Below are 18,443 nucleotides of genomic sequence, written 5' to 3'. Positions count from 1 at the left end.
TTTATTGCACTGTAAAACTGCATACAGGGGTAACTAGCGCAACGCTGTTCCAGCACCATGCCTCTCTTAAACCCCCTCCGCCTGTATTCTCTCCACACATTTTCTAAATTACAACAGCATGTTGCCTTTAGTCTTTACCCAGATGGAGGCTGAGTCCACAGCATCCAGGGAGGTAAAACTGTCTGCATTAAATGGTGTCATTGCACCAGCAGGATGTGGTCATCCTCCTTCCCTGTTACATTTAAATCATCTCTATTTTCTTTGCATGACAAAGGATGACTTTACAGTGAACTGTCTCTGTGTGATGCAAATTCACCAAAGGGTGTTCATGTGGTCTCCTCATCTTATATAGGTTACATTCCTGTGTTTGAAAATTACTAGTTTTAATTGTATAGCAGAGTTAGGCCATTTGTTTTTGTGGACTGCCCTTATGATCTGTAAGGAGAGGACATGGCGCTTAGAAAAACTAGAGGCTTGGCTACAAGCAAGGGACTCAAGCTTGTGGTTGCTACTGTGATGTAGGCTGGCTATCCCAAAACAATACAGAGTAACAACAGGGTTGAGTAAGACCATAGATCATTCATTTAATTTGTTACTTTCCCTCTTTCAGCCTTTGGTTCTTTATTTTTGTTCTTGATTCGTATGCAAGCAGAGGCAGAGCCGGTGCCCAGCAGCCTGAGGTTTTGGGCAGGGTCGGTGCCAAGGCTTGTATTTGGGGGTTGGCAGACTCAGACAGAGGCAACAGCCCATGTGGTGTAACATGGAGGCTAGCCTGTGGGAGCTGGGAGAACCCTCCACTGAGAAAGACACATTCGTACCCTAAACTCACACAGCGCCTTAAAATGCTGCCCGTTTTTCACCCAAGGAGTTTTCATTCACACATACACACACACTACACACAGCTCTTCACAACACAACTGCCTGCGATTTCAGTGTCTTGCGTCAGCTGGACCCAAGGAACCGGCAGCTGAAGAAAACACACAGCTGTCCCCATTTTCTCTTGCACTCTCTTTTTTTCTTTTCTTTGCACTCTCTCTTTCATTCTCTCACTCCCTCTCTCTTTCTCACTCTCACTTTCACTCACTCTCCCCCTCTCTCTCTCGCTCACACACAGACGTCTTCGCTCAGCTGTCCCGTTCATGTTGGAATGGGCTGCTCGGGCCACAGCGAGAATGGCTTCCTGTCTGTGAAGCGTTTCTAGAGCACACATGGAAAGACGCACAAATCATTACGTTCATTAGTCAACCCGATTCAGTCAGCAGCACTAGTAGCGAGCGGCAGCATGCTTTATCAATATGCAACCAGTACTTTCATAGAGTTGGAAAATCTTCATGACAAACAATGGCTCCTCTGACTGGAATCTCTCAAAGTTGCACACATGACTTCACTCAGCGCTAATCAACTGTGTCTGTTAATCATCAACATGAGTAATTCAACTGGTGACGATAGTATAACGATAGAGAATTATTGTGTCTTAGCTGACATGGTACATTAAAATACATTATAATACATCAGTATTCATGAGTAGCTGCACTCATACTGGAGGTCTTTGTCTCTGCGGTTGGTTGCATACTTTCACTTCTCACAGCGGAGAGTCATGTGGCTTTCTTGCTTGTTTCATTTCTGACCCCCCATCCTTGACCCCACGAGGAAGCCTCTGTCAACTGAGCGACTTTTATTTTGTAGGACCTTGTTCTCCCTGTTGGATTTGCAGTTATCTGAAGTCATCTGATGAGTTTGTGTGGTTTGGTCATTAGAATGTGTCATGTGTGTATTTTGCAGGGAAAGCGTGGATGGAGGACCAACCGCAGTACAAGTGGAGGACAAGGTGGTGAGGATCAAGAATATGAAGGTGAGAGACGCGCTTCGTAGTTGCGTGTTGCATATAATATGAGTGTTTTTTTTATGACTACTTCTGTTCTCTCTCTCTCACACTCACTCTGTGTGTGTGTGTGTGTGTGTGTGTGACAGAGAGAAAGAGTGAGTGAGTGAGGGTGAGAGGGTCTTAGAGAGAGTAAATCTCTGCTGATGTGTTTGTTGTCCTGTGAAAAGCCACTGTTTGGGTTTTGCATAGGGTGGCGGTCAGTTAGAGGGTAACAGCACAACAGGAAGTTTACTGAGGAAAGTGGGCATTTCCGGCTTGATTACAGTGTGTGTGTGTGTGTGTGTGTGTGTGTGAAGACACACTCAAAACAGACACACACTCACACGTCTAAACAGACATGACCGAGAATCTGTGCTTACATACCTTTACGTACTTGTACAACACATGGTACGAAACCTGTTCTGTTGGATATTTGTGTGTGTGTGTGTGTGTCCATATGTATGTCTTTGTGGGTTTTCCAGCTGTCATACAGATTTGTGGAGTGAGAGAGTTAACACTGCCTTACTCACACAATGGAGAGAAGCACATTCTTTTGTTAAATATGAATAGAAGCTCACCAAATAAGCTTTGTTGGTTTGGGAGTTTTCAGCTGTGGAGTCATCCAGGAGTGGGAGAACAACTTGGAATCTTGAAATACTTCCATATTCTTTTATTTAGCCACTCTGTTCTTTGCTCATAATATTTACGTTAAACTGTCATAAGCAGTTTATGAGCACTTGTAAATGTTTGCTGACTTGAGATATAATTAACTTTACCAAGTGTTAAGTGAATTACACATGTGCTTACTCTTGTTAATTACTTTTACCTCATAGTAAAGGAATTGGTTTCTGATGGTATTATTATACATTTCTAATGTGCAGTAACTCTAAAAATGGGAATAACAACTTAATATGAGAAAGACTGAGAGGAAGAGAGAGCAGCTGCTGGTTATGGATAGAGCCAGGATTGGAGCACAGACTGATGTTCTCCCAGAGGAGGGAATGCCAGGGAAAGGGGGATAGAGTTGAGGAGGACAGAGGGGATGATGGGGGCCAGAGGCAGTCAGGACAATAGACAAAAGTGAGTGTTAAAGAGCTGAGGAAAGAGAGAGAGGGAGAGAGAGAGGGAGAGCGGGATAAAGGTCGGATGTGCAGTGCACACTTTATACAAGAATAAATCTCTCGCTCCTTTTCAGACCTGGCTTCTTGTGTCTTGCCTGTGTGTCACTCACTGCACACACACGTGCACTGTACACACACACACACACACACACACACACACACACACACACACACACACACACACACACACACACACACACACACACTCCAGTTTTATTGGCCCTAAGCAGCCCTGACATGCGGTGCTTATGGTGGAAAGCCGTAACCCCTTGTGTCATTGTTCTGTATGACAGCGGAGCTTTAGGGGCTTGAGCAGTGAGAGAGCAGGGCTTAGATTGCTCAATTAGCAGCAAGTAATGGGTTCCATTCCACTGCATGCCTGTCCAAAGCAGTCGGTATGCTCTGTGTGGGGACCTTGTGTGTCATATGTTGCTGTTGGGCCTTTGTGCCCAGTATAACATTTCCTCCTCTCTGAATGCATGGCTGTGTGAGAGGGGACGATTCTGCCTATAGCACAAGCAGCATTAGCATAATAATATAATAGGATATATGAAACTGTGTGTGATATGTAAATAAGAATGCTGCTATTATTGTACTATACAGTAGTTGTGTTACGAAACTACTGTGTACGAAAATGTAAAATACCAGTTACAATAAATCATATACCATTAATGTGAAGATCTGTATTTGCACTTGTCTCATATGCTTAGTGTAATATAGTTTGTTTTGATTATGCTGCAGTTTCAACAAACAACATTATCCACAGCTCAGCACTATGTATCAGCATAGCAATAGAGTTCTGATTAAAGATGCCATTTGTTGTACAGCTGGTGGGACCTTAACACAGCTGTGATACCAAAGTTTGTGTGTGTGCGTGTGTGTGTGTGTGCGTGCGTGCGTGCGTGCGTGCGTGCGTGCGTCGTCGCGTCGCGTCGCGTCGTGCGTGCGTCGCGTCTTGTCTTGTAGCGTGTCTTGTGGCGATGTGTGTGTGTGTGTGTCGCGTCGCGTCGCGTCGCGTCGCGTCGCGTCGCGTCGCGTCGCGTCGCGTCGCGTCGCGTCGCGTCGCGTCGCGTGCGTGCGTGCGTGCGTGCGTGCGTGCGTGCGTGCGTGCGTGCGTGCGTGCGTGCGTGCGTGCGTGCGTGCGTGCGTGCGTGCGTGCGTGCGTGCGTGCGTGCGTGCGTGCGTGCGTGCGTGCGTGCGTGCGTGCGTGCGTGCGTGCGTGCGTGCGTGCGTGCGTGCGTGCGTGCGTGCGTGCGTGCGTGCGTGCGTGCGTGCGTGCGTGCGTGCGTGCGTGCGTGCGTGCGTGCGTCGCGTCGCGTCGCGTCGCGTCGCGTCGCGTCGCGTCGCGTCGCGTCGCGTCGCGTCGCGTCGCGTCGCGTCGCGTCGCGTCGCGTCGCGTCGCGTCGCGTCGCGTCGCGTCGCGTCGCGTCGCGTCGCGTCGCGTCGCGTCGCGTCGCGTCGCGTCGCGTCGCGTCGCGTCGCGTCGCGTCGCGTCGCGTCGCGTCGCGTCGCGTCGCGTCGCGTCGCGTCGCGTCGCGTCGCGTCGCGTCGCGTCGCGTCGCGTCGCGTCGCGTCGCGTCGCGTCGCGTCGCGTCGCGTCGCGTCGCGTCGCGTCGCGTCGCGTCGCGTCGCGTCGCGTCGCGTCGCGTCGCGTCGCGTCGCGTCGCGTCGCGTCGCGTCGCGTCGCGTCGCGTCGCGTCGCGTCGCGTCGCGTCGCGTCGCGTCGCGTCGCGTCGCGTCGCGTCGCGTCGCGTCGCGTCGCGTCGCGTCGCGTCGCGTCGCGTCGCGTCGCGTCGCGTCGCGTCGCGTCGCGTCGCGTCGCGTCGCGTCGCGTCGCGTCGCGTCGCGTCGCGTCGCGTCGCGTCGCGTCGCGTCGCGTCGCGTCGCGTCGCGTCGCGTCGCGTCGCGTCGCGTCGCGTCGCGTCGCGTCGCGTCGCGTCGCGTCGCGTCGCGTCGCGTCGCGTCGCGTCGCGTCGCGTCGCGTCGCGTCGCGTCGCGTCGCGTCGCGTCGCGTCGCGTCGCGTCGCGTCGCGTCGCGTCGCGTCGCGTCGCGTCGCGTCGCGTCGCGTCGCGTCGCGTCGCGTCGCGTCGCGTCGCGTCGCGTCGCGTCGCGTCGCGTCGCGTCGCGTCGCGTCGCGTCGCGTCGCGTCGCGTCGCGTCGCGTCGCGTCGCGTCGCGTCGCGTCGCGTCGCGTCGCGTCGCGTCGCGTCGCGTCGCGTCGCGTCGCGTCGCGTCGCGTCGCGTCGCGTCGCGTCGCGTCGCGTCGCGTCGCGTCGCGTCGCGTCGCGTCGCGTCGCGTGCGTGCGTGCGTGCGTGCGTGCGTGCGTGCGTGCGTGCGTGCGTGCGTGCGTGCGTGCGTGCGTGCGTGCGTGCGTGCGTGCGTGCGTGCGTGCGTGCGTGCGTGCGTGCGTGCGTGCGTGCGTGCGTGCGTGCGTGCGTGCGTGCGTGCGTGCGTGCGTGCGTGCGTGCGTGCGTGCGTGCGTGCGTGCGTGCGTGCGCTCTCCCTGCAGCTGGAGGGGCGTGCTGACTCGCGGGAGCGTCTGATGGAGTTTGGCTTTGATTACTGTTACTGGTCTGTGGACCCCGAGGGGCCCAACTATGCATCCCAGGAGGAGGTGAGATCTGCCAGAGTTGTGGATAAAAAACAGTGCCAGACACAGCTCATGTGCAAACTCTCAATCTGAGACCTGCCTAAGCGCATATTTCCTTCATACCCGCTTCAATATGCTCTATTTATCAAATGCACCCTACGGGCCCTTATGATCCAATTACAGAAATCTTGTTTGTTTGCCTGTTTTGAAATACAAAACCAAGAAACACATTGCGAACAGCTTAGACCTGTAGGATTTTATTCATTTCATTCATTCATATTCATTTATTCATTTAATTTTGGTTGGTTTTCTGTGAAGTCAGCAGGTCCAAATAGTGAAATTGAGGTGAAGAGGACTTAACATCCAAGCCCTACACCCTGGGTGCTCTGGCCAGTCATTTGTCCTGGAATGTGTAATTGCATTAGTGTTGCTGTACCTCATTCCTTACGCAGTCTCGTCACTGCCTCTGAGGCTACAGTATTTCTCCTGTTTGTCACCGCCACACACAAGTTGGAGTGAGGCAACATTCTACAGATCCAAAGCACTTCCTGCTTTTCTATAACACATATCCTCTTGAGCAAAGGGTCTGATGGGTCCTCCTGTCTGCTGTCACACATATTTTACACAGACTGGTGGTTTGCTGTCGTCTATGGTGGGGTGGCATTGCTCATCCTGTGGGTCTTGGGTTGGATATAGGATGGGGCATGGACCTGTGTTTGTGTGTGTGTGTGTGTGTGTGTGTGTGTGTGTGTGTGTGTGCGTGTGTGGCCTGGGTGACAGGGACACATGCTGGCATGGGGCTGGTTAATCAAAGGCCTGGCAGGATGGAGGAGGAAGAGCCAAAGAGAAATATTGTGCTTCTGAGGAGGACACGTCTGGTTTTTATTTTCCAAGTCCCTTCTTTTTATAGACACCCATCTGTACCCACGCTACAGACTTGCCTGGGCGGGATCCGACATGCGTGATGTTTGGCCGCTTGTCCAGATTGATTGGGTGATCTCTGTTTGTCCTCATGTTTGATTGTTTGTGACCCATCCCTTGCACAAGATGAAGGCACCCTCTAACTTGTTATGATTGACTTATTTGGTCTATTGAAGACAATCCCAGATGTTTTTGCAGCTACCTCATCTTATTGTAAGCAGGTCTTTTGTTGTTTTGACTTAATATTGGCTTTTCAATGAAGCACATGACATTGTGATTAGTAAAGGGGTTCTGTTTATTGTTGGAAGAACCTGTCCAAACTTGTACAAAAGAATTCAGAATTCAGCTTGTTAAAGGTTTGTTTCCTAAGCCTGTCAAATTCAATGTGTCCCTCTGTATCCACAGACATTTCCATTTGATGGAAAATGCCCCTCTCTAATAGAGTTGTGTATTCTTTGAGAGTTTTGTTCTCTGTCTCTCTCTCCTTCTCCCTCTCTCTCGCCACTCTGTCGCTCTTTACCACCCTCTGTCTCTAGCCCTGTGTGATGGCTCTTTGTTTGACCAAAAGACACAGACAAAGCCCTGATGTCCCTTCATCACCAGTTCTCTTCCTCCATTCTCTTAGCCTCTCTCTCTCTCTCTCTCTCTCTCTTTTTCTCTCTCTCTGGCTTATTTCTGCCCAGTCAGAGCTTCGCACGGCGGCAAGCCTGCAGCTGAGTGGACTGGCATTCCACAGGCGACCTACGGCTTGGCTGGGTCAGAGATGAGCACAAAAACGACCTCTTTATTGAATCCAGTGGGAGTCGGCGGGGGGAACTCTGAGATTTGACCCAGAAAACCCAAATGACTTCATCAGCTTGGACTAGCTGCTTGCAGTCTTTCTCAAACCCAAATAAACCCAATATGCTTAGATATACAGTATACATAGTATACAGAAAAGATATGCAGTATACATAGTCATATTACCATGCATTGAGGACAACATATAGGACAGAAAAGGGAACATATAGGGTGGTGATGGATATGTCTCAGTGACATCAGTGGCACTTCGTCTATATAGCCCGATTTAAATTGCATTTTCATTGCATTTGTTTGTGATGTTCTACTTTATACTCTCTAGCTATAGCCTGCAGTGAGTGGAACTTTCCAAGTCTTGGGAGTGATTATGATGCTCTGTTCAATAGGAGTTGAATGTTAAACACAGTGAGACTCTCTTGCCTTTATAAAAGTGGGATCAGATTGTAAGCGGTCATGGGTTGCATTAGGCCTAGAGTTCCCACAGCGTGGATCATATTTAAGTCTGTTCTATTTCAGATGCTGTAAGTTATGCTTTATGGTCCACAATCAGTGTGTGTGTGTGAGAGACCAGTACTACAGCACTCGCCTCACTTCCTGTCCGCTCCACTGGGAGCCATGCGACCTCAGAGCGGTCGTGGAGGAGGGGAGAGCTATCACTTAACCCACTCCTCTCCACTCCTCCTTTTCTTCTTTCCTTTCCACTCCTTTTCTTTCTTCTCTTCTCCTCTACTCCTCTATCCTCTACTCCTCTTGTATTCTATCATCGCCCCTCTCTACTCATGGCCCACTGTGGGCCTGTTCTTCTCACCGCTCTCCTCCGTCATGCTGGTCTCTCTGTGCTCTCTCCTTCTGGGTGTTCTCCTCCTCCTCAGCTCAATCTTCTGTTTCTTCTCCTGCTTCACTGGTGTGTCTTCCAGTTTATACTGTGTGTGTGTGTGTGTGTGTGTGTGTGTGTGTGTGTGTGTCAGATCCCGCTCTTGCTGCTCATCTATTCTTTTCTTCTCCAGCTCACCAGTTTTTGCTTTAATCTGTTGTAGATTGAGTGTGTGTGTGTGTGTGTGTGTGTGTGTGTGTGTGTGTGTGTGTGTGTGTGTGTGTGTGTGTGTGTGTGTGTGTGTGTGTGATTTTAAGTGATGTGGCACCATCAGAGAGTGCACCCTGCTGTATGTGGAGGGGGGTATAGGCTTGAAAGAGGAGAATGATGAAGAGGAAGAGAGGAGTGTTGATGGAGAGATTTAAGGTGCAGGGGTATGGCCCTGGAGTTGATCCCACAGAGCCCCAGAGCTCCATAATGGAAGCCATCTGTTTTGCCTATAGAGTGAAAGGAGGGAGACCCTGATGGTAGTGGACCCCATCCCACAGGTTTGCTGGAGCATATCACACAGCTACAACTTGTGTATATATACATATATCTTGTGTATATACTGTATATTGTATTGTATTTGTTGTATATGTTATATTTCTATATATTAAGGTGACACTCGGGTTAGGAATAGTGATATAAGGGAGAAGGGGGTATAATGAAGAATGTATTTACAGTGTGTGAGTGATGTGAGGGGAACACATGCTTGTTATTCAGAGACACTGTAAATGCTCTTTAAACAACCCCATTTTAATCGGAAATATTTGCTAGTCTCTTAAACTTCAGCCCTCTGGCAGATTTTTAAATGCCCCAACAAAGAAAGCCACAGTTAACACAGCTGTAAAGAGTGTGTGTGTGTGTCTGTGTGTCTGTGTGTGTTTCTGTCTGTCTGTCTCTGTGTGTGTGTGTGTGTGTGTGTGTGTCTGTGTGTGTGTGTGTGTGTGTGTGTGTGTGTGTGTGTGTGTGTGTGTGTGTGTGTGTGTGTGTGTGTGTGTGTCTGTCTGTCTGTCTGCGTGTGTGTCTGTATGTGTGTAGGCATGTATCTCTGCATGGGTCTGCATGTGTCTTTGAGAGAGAGAGAGAGAGAGAGAGATGGATGGATGGATAGATAGATGGACAGCAGCGGAGGAGTGGAACGGGACAGAGGGGGGTTTCTCTGCTGCCCCCCTCGACAGCTCTCCTGCCAAAAGCACAGCTGCGTCAGTAAATGCTTTTTCACAGCGCAACATTTTACTCCCAGCACGTCATTGGTCAAGCTCCGGAGCACAATGCTGCTTTTCATTTTCAAGAGAAATCACTTCTTGTCTTTTTTTCTCTCTCTCATCTGGGCTCTCTCTATCTCCTCCTTTCTCTCTCCCTTTCTTTCTCTCTTTCTTTCTCTACCTCTCACTCTTTCTCTCCCCCACTCTTTCACTATCCCCAACTCCCTGTTTTCTAACAGATCCTGGTTTGATTGAGCTCTCGGTGTTTCTAGGTCTTTGTGTCACTGGAGCTGCAGATGTCTTAAAGATTGTTGGATTGAATCCTCATGTCCGACATATGCAGGAGAGCCATGCTTTTCTGCCATGTTGCTTCACTTAGACTTAATCTAAGCCCGATTAAACCTACGAAATAGGAAATCAGTAGTCAGACACCACACCACATACACTACATACCAATAGGGCTGGGCGATAAAACGATACCAAGATATATCCCGATAGACATGTAGTCAATATCAATAAAAAAATATGTTCGATAGAACATTTGATAATTAAAAGCAACACACACCTCCCACCTTACGTTGTCCATAAATAAATATGCTAAATATATCTTGCATTGTAGCTAGTATGTGCAACTCTACCAGAGTAGGCGAGTATGGGAGTTTTAGGACAGCAGCACAGTAGATTCACAAATGTATGGAGGGCTTGGGGATTGATGCCAGCAAATGGCAACTCAGTAGAACCACAAAGTGGAAAAGCAGTTGTGTAACAACTACCCCGCCTGAAGTTTTTTTTTTTTTTTTTTTTTTTTGGTAAAGTGTGCTTGGCTACAGAACCTTGCGACCACGTGGCACACCTCCCTCACCAGTGTCTGGTTCACCAGGCCGCGCCGTGCCGTGTCCACGTATCCCCGCAACTTTCGCCAGCCGCGTCCACTTCCGCAGATGGCTCTGCTACTCACCACAGTGTCCCTCTGTCCCCGCCGTACTTCGCTTCAGACAGCCGTGCGGCTAAGCGAGTCTGCAGGCCGCTGAGCTCTGTGTTTACGAGCCTCGGAGGACGCCCGCCCACCCGCCCGCTCGGGCCCAAAGTGCTTTCAGATGGACGCGTATTTCCTGCCTGCAGATTTGTTTTATTGCTCTGTATTAATCATGCGAAGAGAGTAGGTCCAGGAGTTTTGTTTTTTTGTCAGTTTTCTATTATCTTTGTTGTTCCATGATTAGTTTATGGGCTACTGTAATTCCCTCGCATGGTTGGTCTCTCTCACTCATATCTGTCGATACCTTTCTTTCTCTCTCTTTCTCTCTCCCTCTCTGTCTCCACCTGCTTATCTATCCCCTTCTTTCTGTGGTGTCTCTCATATTCTCTCTCTCTCTCTCTCTCTCTCTCTCTTTTTCTCTCTCCCTCTATCTCGCTTTCTCTCTCTGTGAGTGTAACTGTGTGTGTGTGTGGGGGGGTGGGGGCATGGCTAATGTCCGCCTGTTTGTATCTGGACGCAGACAGCCCTGCTGACCTCTCCCCCAACATGCAAATCTGACCTACAAATTCTGTGAAAGTATGACGGATGAGAATATGCTTGAATCTGTGCCAGCGTACGCCCTGCTTTTCTCACACTCTCTGTCTCTCATTCTCTCTGCCACTCTCTCGCTCCTCTCTCTTGTCTGTCTCTCATTGCTCCTCTCCTACTTCTGCTGACATGGCGTCTCTTCTCTCATTCTCACTTGTATGTCTGCCCACACCCTGTTGTGCTTGACACTGAGTTGCTTTTATAGTCTCTTCTGCATTTGTTCATTATTGTTATCATACATGAAAAATAGGAACTGTATCACCCCCTCCCCCCAATCACTCTCATCCTTCTTCCATCCTCCCTCCTTTCTCTCTTTTCTCTCTCGCTCTCTCTCCCTCTTTTTTTGCGTTTCTCCCTTCCCCCCCATTGCTCTGTGTTTATGTCCCCTCCTCTAATTTTGTTGGTCCCCCTCCCTCCCGCTCTCTCAGACTGAGCTAAAACAGTTATAAACAGGATCTGGGCCTTGAGCTGTTCTCCTGAACTTTGTCATAAACACCCCAGGAAAGCACGCGACACACACACACACACACACACAACACACACACACACACACACACACACACACACACACACACACACACACACACACACACACACAGACAGAAACTGGGGGCCCAGTCTGGACTAGTTTAGACAGTGGGACAGACACTAAGCATGAGCCCTACTTTGTGTGCAGAACTCGAGTCATCAGCGATTAGCTATATAATCTGTAAAGCTATAAACATCATGCTTAGTAAACAGCTATAGTGTTCTATGCTGAGGATATTTGATATATACAGTATAGTATGCATAGTGTATACCGGTACTCAGATACCAGTTTGGTCGTTTATTTCTTCATTTTTAATATCTAATGTAGTGTAAAATTCTGAAGACAGCCCATTGAAGTCCTCGAAAGTATATTTTGGAAACAGGATTTGTTTACCTCCCTGGAGCCGCACAATGGCGTAAAGCTGATGTTATGGGCGGGCTTCCCCCTCCCTTTCCCTCCTCATCTCCTCCCTGGCTGGGAGAGCTTTCGTCAGGGCTGGGCCCAGGACAGCCAGGCTGGGCTGGCCTGGGCTGGGCTTGGCTCCAGCGGGGGACTGACCACATGTGAGGGCCTCTCTCTCCACCCTCAGCCCACCACTACTGATGATTACAGGCCTGCTCTGATGTCTGTGCTCAGGCATTAGTGACAGCTTACAGCTGCTCAGCGGGGAAGACTTGTCCTCCAACTCTCACACCCCATCAGTCACTCGCCCTCTCGTATATGCTCATATTTCTTCTCTCTTCCTCACTTCTTCGCTCACACACTCTTCCATTCAAACCCAATCCTTCTTTTTCCTGTCTTTCTGTCTGTGCTCTATCTGTCGTTCCTCCTTCCTTTCCTCCTCCCTCGTTTTATTTTGGTCCCTCTTTCCGTCTGCCCCCATTTTTTGTCCTTCCTTCTCTCTTCCATTCTTTCTTTCTCTCTTGTCACGTCCTGTCTTTCTCATTCTCCCTGACATCATGCTCTTTATTGTGCACATGCAACACTCTTCACTTCTCTCCTGTCTTTACTGTGAGTCTCCCATACATATTGGGCCTGCTCTCCCCCCCTCACTTCAGTCACAGTGGAGCTTTCTCCCACGTCCATGTACACACACATGGTCCTCCTTCCCTGCACGCAAACCTGCTCCTCACATGTTTATTTTCCTCCTGCATATCTTCCCTCATATGCGACCTCTCTCTGCCCTGACCTAGTTATCTCGGCCACTCTCCATCCATCTCAGCGGTCACTAGTCTCCGTCTCTCTCTCCCTCTCCCCCCCTCTCTCTCTCTCTCTCTCTCTTTCTTTCTTTCTTCTTTCTTTCTTTCTTTCTTTCTTTCTTTTTTTCCTCTCTCTTCTATCTCTCTCTCTCTCTCTCTCTCTCTCTCTCTCTCCACAAGTAGGCCGATGGCTTTGACCTCCGTTTCGCCGCCAGAGTGAAATCTATATTCTGCTTTCCTCTCTCATTGTTTTTTTTTTTTTTTCGGGGCGAAGGAAAAAATAAATGACCAAACCTTTTGTCTGGGCTTAATCTTCCTGGTTTCCTCTGGGTCCTTTTAAAAACACAAACACACGGGCGCACACACACACACACACACACACACACACACACACATACACACGCACATACACACACACACACATAAACACGCACATACACGCACACACACAAACACACGCATGCACATGCTCAGTTCATCGGCTCACGCATATCCACACACACCTACTGTATACACACCCTCAGTAGAGGAAACTCAATGGTACACCCATATACGCACACACACCCTTTATTCAGACGTGTAAAACAGACACACACATTTAGACTCACACAGAAAGGCACTCATGCATGCATAATGCTCACACATACAACATATGTCAGCATGCATATATTCCCCAGTATATACACTCTTAACTTCAGTATCCCATAAGCATTATCATATCCCATACACATGCGTGTGCAGTTCAATCATTAGGTTCACTGTTGGAGTGCTTGTGTCATTGGCACGGCGTCCCAGAGTCCTCTCTTGTTTCCTACCTGCCTTTGTTCTGCACACGCTGGCACTGCTGGCTGGAAAGTAGGTTGGGAGCAGCGAAAGCCCATTGTTGCCCCCTCCATACGCGAGCATCTGTTTCATTTCTCCCACCAAATGACAAAGGCACCCCCCCCCCCACACACACACACACACACATACACCCCACCCCCCTTTTTAAACAAGCAGCTCTTGCTCCAAATTAATAACACAGGTCATAATGATGGGAAACAAACAGGAGAAAGTGTGGTGCTTGTGTGCGGTGGTAGGAAGGAGGAAAGGAGGCCTCATGTTACGCTTCCCAAACAGAGCTGTCTGAGAGCTTGCCAGTCAGTTTATGCAGTTTGGTTTTGTTTATTTGTCTCAGTGTGTTTACATGTGTTTGTGATTGTTAGCAAGTTTGTTTGTGTGAGGGGGAACAGTTAGAGTAAGTGTGTGGGGGACATGTCACCTTACATTTGTTTACCTGCTCCTGGTGAATTTGTATGTGTAAATTGAATATGATTAGGGATATCTTACTGCATATCCGGGGTGACCATGCATTGGTGTCTCTGAATTTACATTTACATGTATTCATTTAGCAGACACTTTTATCCAAAGCGACTCTCGTATGTCAATCATATTACAAGGGGCATTGCCTCCAGAACAACTTGGGGTTAAGTGCCTTGCTCAAGGGCACAATGGTGGAATCTGGGAATTGAACCCACAACTTTTCAGGCTACTGCATGCTAGCCCAGCTCCTTAGCCACTATGCTACCACCCCTGAATGTGTGTCTGTGTGTGTGTCTGTATCTGAGAGTGTGTGATGTGCAAGTTTGCATGCTTAATTGTGTGTGTGGGGGGGGGTATGTATGTGCATTTGTGTGACTGGGTCTGTGCGTCACAGTATATGTGTTTGCATGCGTGATTGCGTGCGTGTGTGTGTCTGCGTCTGAGTATATGGTGATCTGGTGTGTCCATGTATATGTGGGTGTAAGCAGGCGCTGCTTTGCCCCATTGTGTCCAGGCAGGAAGGAGTGTGTTTGGAGGGCGCCGGGAGGCCTGAATGCCGGCTGATTTAAGATCCCTTTAACAAGGCACACATTGATTCTCCAGCCCCGAGGAGTCAAGCGCTCCCCAATTAGTCAAAAGGGAGTCGGGAGTGGCTCCAGGCTTTGTGTGCGTGGGGGATCGCGCACTCCCTGCCATCGGCGTACTGGATTGGGCCTTTCAGACAAGACGCGGGGGGTACCCTGGTGGTGACCTGTGGAAGGATGGCTCTATGCTTCAGTGCCCTGTCTGCTTATGTGCAGCTACACATGGGGGAAGAGAGAGGAAGACAGTGGGTCAGAAGGTGACTTTGATATCCCCAACAAGGGAGGTTTATTTCTTTGCACGCAGAGTGTCCTTTGAGAAGAGGCTAGACGCTTCCTGTCTGTGAATAGGGCATGTGTCTTAGCCATGGCCAATTGGAGTGTGCTATGGCAGTGGTGCTCACCTCACTTGTTCTGCTAGTTGCTCTTCCTTAAAACAAAGTAGTTCCTCTCCAGTGATGCGGTGTTGTTCCTCTTCAAAGGGGAACTGGTCAAGTTTCACTGCTTTGTTTTCTCCACAATGGATGGAATGGGGACTATTTGTCAGGATAAACTGGACTACTTAAGCCCATTTTGACCTGACTTGACTTTTCTAATCTGCTGTAGTTGAAGTAAAAGGCTGAATGGACTTCCTCTGTTCTGTTTCTATATCTTAATTGCCTTTCATGTGCAGGACAAGCGTTGATGAACCATTTCAGTGATTTGATGTTCATGTGCACTGAGGGCCTCCTGTTGTTGACTTACTATGGTATAACAATAATGCATTCACACACAATATGGTATTCAACTGGATTGTGGGGTTATTTTTTAACCATCCTTTCTCTCAATGAGCTGTGGTTACTTTTTAGTTTCTGGCAAGATAATGTGCTCCAGCAATGGATTGAATGATGGAAGATTGTTTAAGGATAATGTTATGGACTTGGATTCCTGCCACCACACCAACCCTCACCAGTAATAAAAGCTGTTAGGTAAATCTATTTCACACCCTTGTTGAAATGTGTATCTGTGTGTGACCTTGTGTGTGTCCACCTCTCATAGCCCACTGGTGTGGCAGGGGTCAGGGGTTAATCCTGATACCACATACCTGCGGGAGAGCCAGTGGCAGTTGTCCCCGAGTCAATACCGTGTGTGTGTGTGCGTTGGCAAGGTCATGAGCACGTCTCTGCTGCGTCACCCTCGTGTGTCAATATTGATCTTTCAACCGGTTTCATTCCCGGCGTTTCTGCCCGTTAACGATTCAAATTTTTTTACTCACACACAGTGGTTCTCAACGTTAGCATCCGTGTTGTTGCTTTTGACTAACGAGTTTTGTGGTCATCCCTTCAGGGAGTTCCATGTTAAACTCTTTTTTTCCCCCCCTAATTGAACCAAAGACCTCCCTGTGCGTGTATAATAAAGAAGCCTTTAGCAGACTATACTGTAATTAGTGCATCCATACTGTAGCTATTTAAAAGGCACCCAGAGAAGAGGTTGAAGTGACAATGTGCTTAACATTATGCAGTATCTTGTGTAGGCTGGTCCACAGTTAAGACCACAGAGTAGAACAAACATAACCCACCTGCAGATGTTGAGCCCCTGGGAAAGGTGAGGTATTATGGTGGCTTATTTGCATTTTTGCGTGCTGGCAAGATAATTCTCTGTGCTGCGTGTATTTGTGTGCTTTGGGTGTGTGTGTGTGTGTGTATGTATGTGTGTGTGTGTGCGTGTGCATGGCTCTTGATCCTCCTTAGCCCAGTTCCGTGTGTGTGAAATGTGCCGTGAGTGTCTGGGCCGAGTGGTGTTTGTGTTGAGTGTCTGCAGAATGTGCTGTGTCAGAGCCTCCCCCTGCAGACTCTATTGACCTGCACTCTCCTCCATCACCTCCTCCCTCTCTCTCTCTCTCTCTCTCTCTCTCTCTCTCTCTCTCTCTCTCTCTCTCTCTCTCTCTCTCTCTTTCTCTCTTTCTCTCTCACACACGCACTCCTGATGGAGGGGGCAATGAGAGGGTGAACAAAAACACAAGAGTTTGTACCCCTGAGTGCACTTTTCACTCTTTCTCTTCCTCTCTCTCTTTCTCTCTCACTCTGCCTGTCTGTCTCTATCTTTCACTCACTTTTCTACTCTCTCTCTCTCTCTCACTCTCTCTTTCTGTCTAATGCTGTGTTTATCCCCTAGCCTTAAGCTCCTTATTCAAACACCTCAGCAGGATATGCCTCATGCCACCTTGTGTGTGTGTGTGTGTGTGTGTGTGTGTGTGTGTGTGTGTGTGTGTGTGTGTGTGTGTAAGGCTAGATCTCTGGGAAAGTGTGCAAAATGGCTTGGAGGAGGGGGAAACGAGCAGGATCCTTGAGGTCTGCTGATACCATGCCCTTGAATATAAGAGGACCAACAAGGCTATTGCCTGCCAGTTTAGTCTAGATGGTTTGACGTAATACACACACACACTGGTGAAAACAACAACTCACCTCATTGGTTAGCTTTACCACCATGGCCTTGTAGAAATATAACAAAAACAAAGTGTTTCTCGATATCACCACTTAATATTCCCAAACTGGACAAGCTACATAGTGCAATGCAATGCAATGCACACACAAAACAACCTGAACAAGCAACATATACAGTAGAATGCATGAGAAATGCACCTTCAGTACAAAGCTTTGGAGAACAAGAGCTGGGTGTTGGCCTTGGTTAGGGATTTGTACAGGTGTTTGAGAGCTGGAGGAGTATTTACAAGAAACAGTTGTATGAATAGTATCTATGCATGTTGCTGAGTTTCTTTGTGTGTGTGTGTGTGTGTGTGTGTGTGTTTTCTTCTCAGGTGTTTCAGGACCTGGGTGTGTCAGTGCTGTCCGGAGCATCAGAAGGCTATAATGTGTGTCTGTTTGCGTATGGCCAGACGGGATCAGGGAAGACCTACACCATGATTGGCACCCCTGTGAGTGGCACAAGAATATATAATGCATTCCCATACCCAAACATTGGAACTGGAAGTGTTGATGTGTGTTCCTTTTTGTCTTTGTATGACCTGCTCTCTGTGTCTATTCCTTTCTTTTTCTTGCTCTCTCTCTCTCTCTCTCTCTCTCTTTCTCTCTCTCTCTGCATCTTTTTGTGGCTTTGGTGAGCAGGACTCCATGGGACTGACTCCAAGGATTTGTCAGGTAATTCTGGATTTCATTCGTGAAAAACAAAAGATTTTGAATCATGATGAATGTCCAAAGTTTTATTTTTAATTTGCATCATTTTTTATTTTCATTTTTTTTTTTTCAGGGACTTTTCAGGTCTGGAGAGGATTCTCCAGATGAACAGAGCTCTTGTCGTGTGGAAGTAAGGTAGGGCACGACAATTTATGTGCATGTGCCGCTGCATGAACCCTCCCAAGTTGTGTTGCAATTCCACTTCAGTGGAAACAGATACTGTATGTTATCTCCGTCTCTCATTCTCTCTCTCTCTCTCTCTCTCTCTCTCTCTCTCTCTCTCTCTCTCTGTCTTTCTCTGTCTCTCTCTCTCTCCAGTTTCCTGGAGATCTATAATGAGCGCGTGCGGGACCTGTTGAGGGGTGTTGACCAGAAGAAGCCGGCCGGGCTGAGAGTGAGGGAGCATCCAGAGACGGGCCCATATGTACAGGGTGAGCAGTCACGGTCACAGTCACTGATAAAGCAGAAAGAAGGATCCTCTAAGGTTATAGCACACATGAATTAAGCATTCACTATTGCATACCTACTGTCACAACTTAATGATGTTTACCATTGATATATCTGGACTATGATCTTGTGCATAAATATGCGCTCTACTGTAGAATATATTACAGTTGCTAATAGGCAGTCAAATTTCTTTCTTTTTTACAACATTTGCTTTAGTCATTAAAATCAAAACAAATGGCAGTGAAGTCAGTCGGAAACACTCATATTTGTCTGCATAAGGTACTTGCAA

General features: G+C 48.4%; 1 protein-coding gene across 1 annotated transcript in view; it reads left to right on the top strand.

Annotated features, from left to right (window-relative positions):
• The window catches only part of LOC125284406 (stAR-related lipid transfer protein 9-like), a 33,862-nt gene that overhangs the window by 1,147 nt on the left and 14,272 nt on the right, over positions 1 to 18,443 (top strand). The window contains exons 2-7 of the mRNA XM_048228341.1: positions 1,783 to 1,853; positions 5,482 to 5,600; positions 17,332 to 17,448; positions 17,639 to 17,671; positions 17,781 to 17,842; positions 18,026 to 18,138. Of these exons, the coding sequence (XP_048084298.1) occupies positions 1,783 to 1,853; positions 5,482 to 5,600; positions 17,332 to 17,448; positions 17,639 to 17,671; positions 17,781 to 17,842; positions 18,026 to 18,138 (515 nt within the window). The remainder of the gene's footprint in view (positions 1 to 1,782; positions 1,854 to 5,481; positions 5,601 to 17,331; positions 17,449 to 17,638; positions 17,672 to 17,780; positions 17,843 to 18,025; positions 18,139 to 18,443) is intronic.

The sequence above is a fragment of the Alosa alosa genome, chromosome 19 (assembly GCF_017589495.1).
Source record: "Alosa alosa isolate M-15738 ecotype Scorff River chromosome 19, AALO_Geno_1.1, whole genome shotgun sequence".
Taxonomy (NCBI): domain Eukaryota; kingdom Metazoa; phylum Chordata; class Actinopteri; order Clupeiformes; family Clupeidae; genus Alosa; species Alosa alosa.
This window is presented reverse-complemented; position numbering and strand designations above follow the sequence as displayed.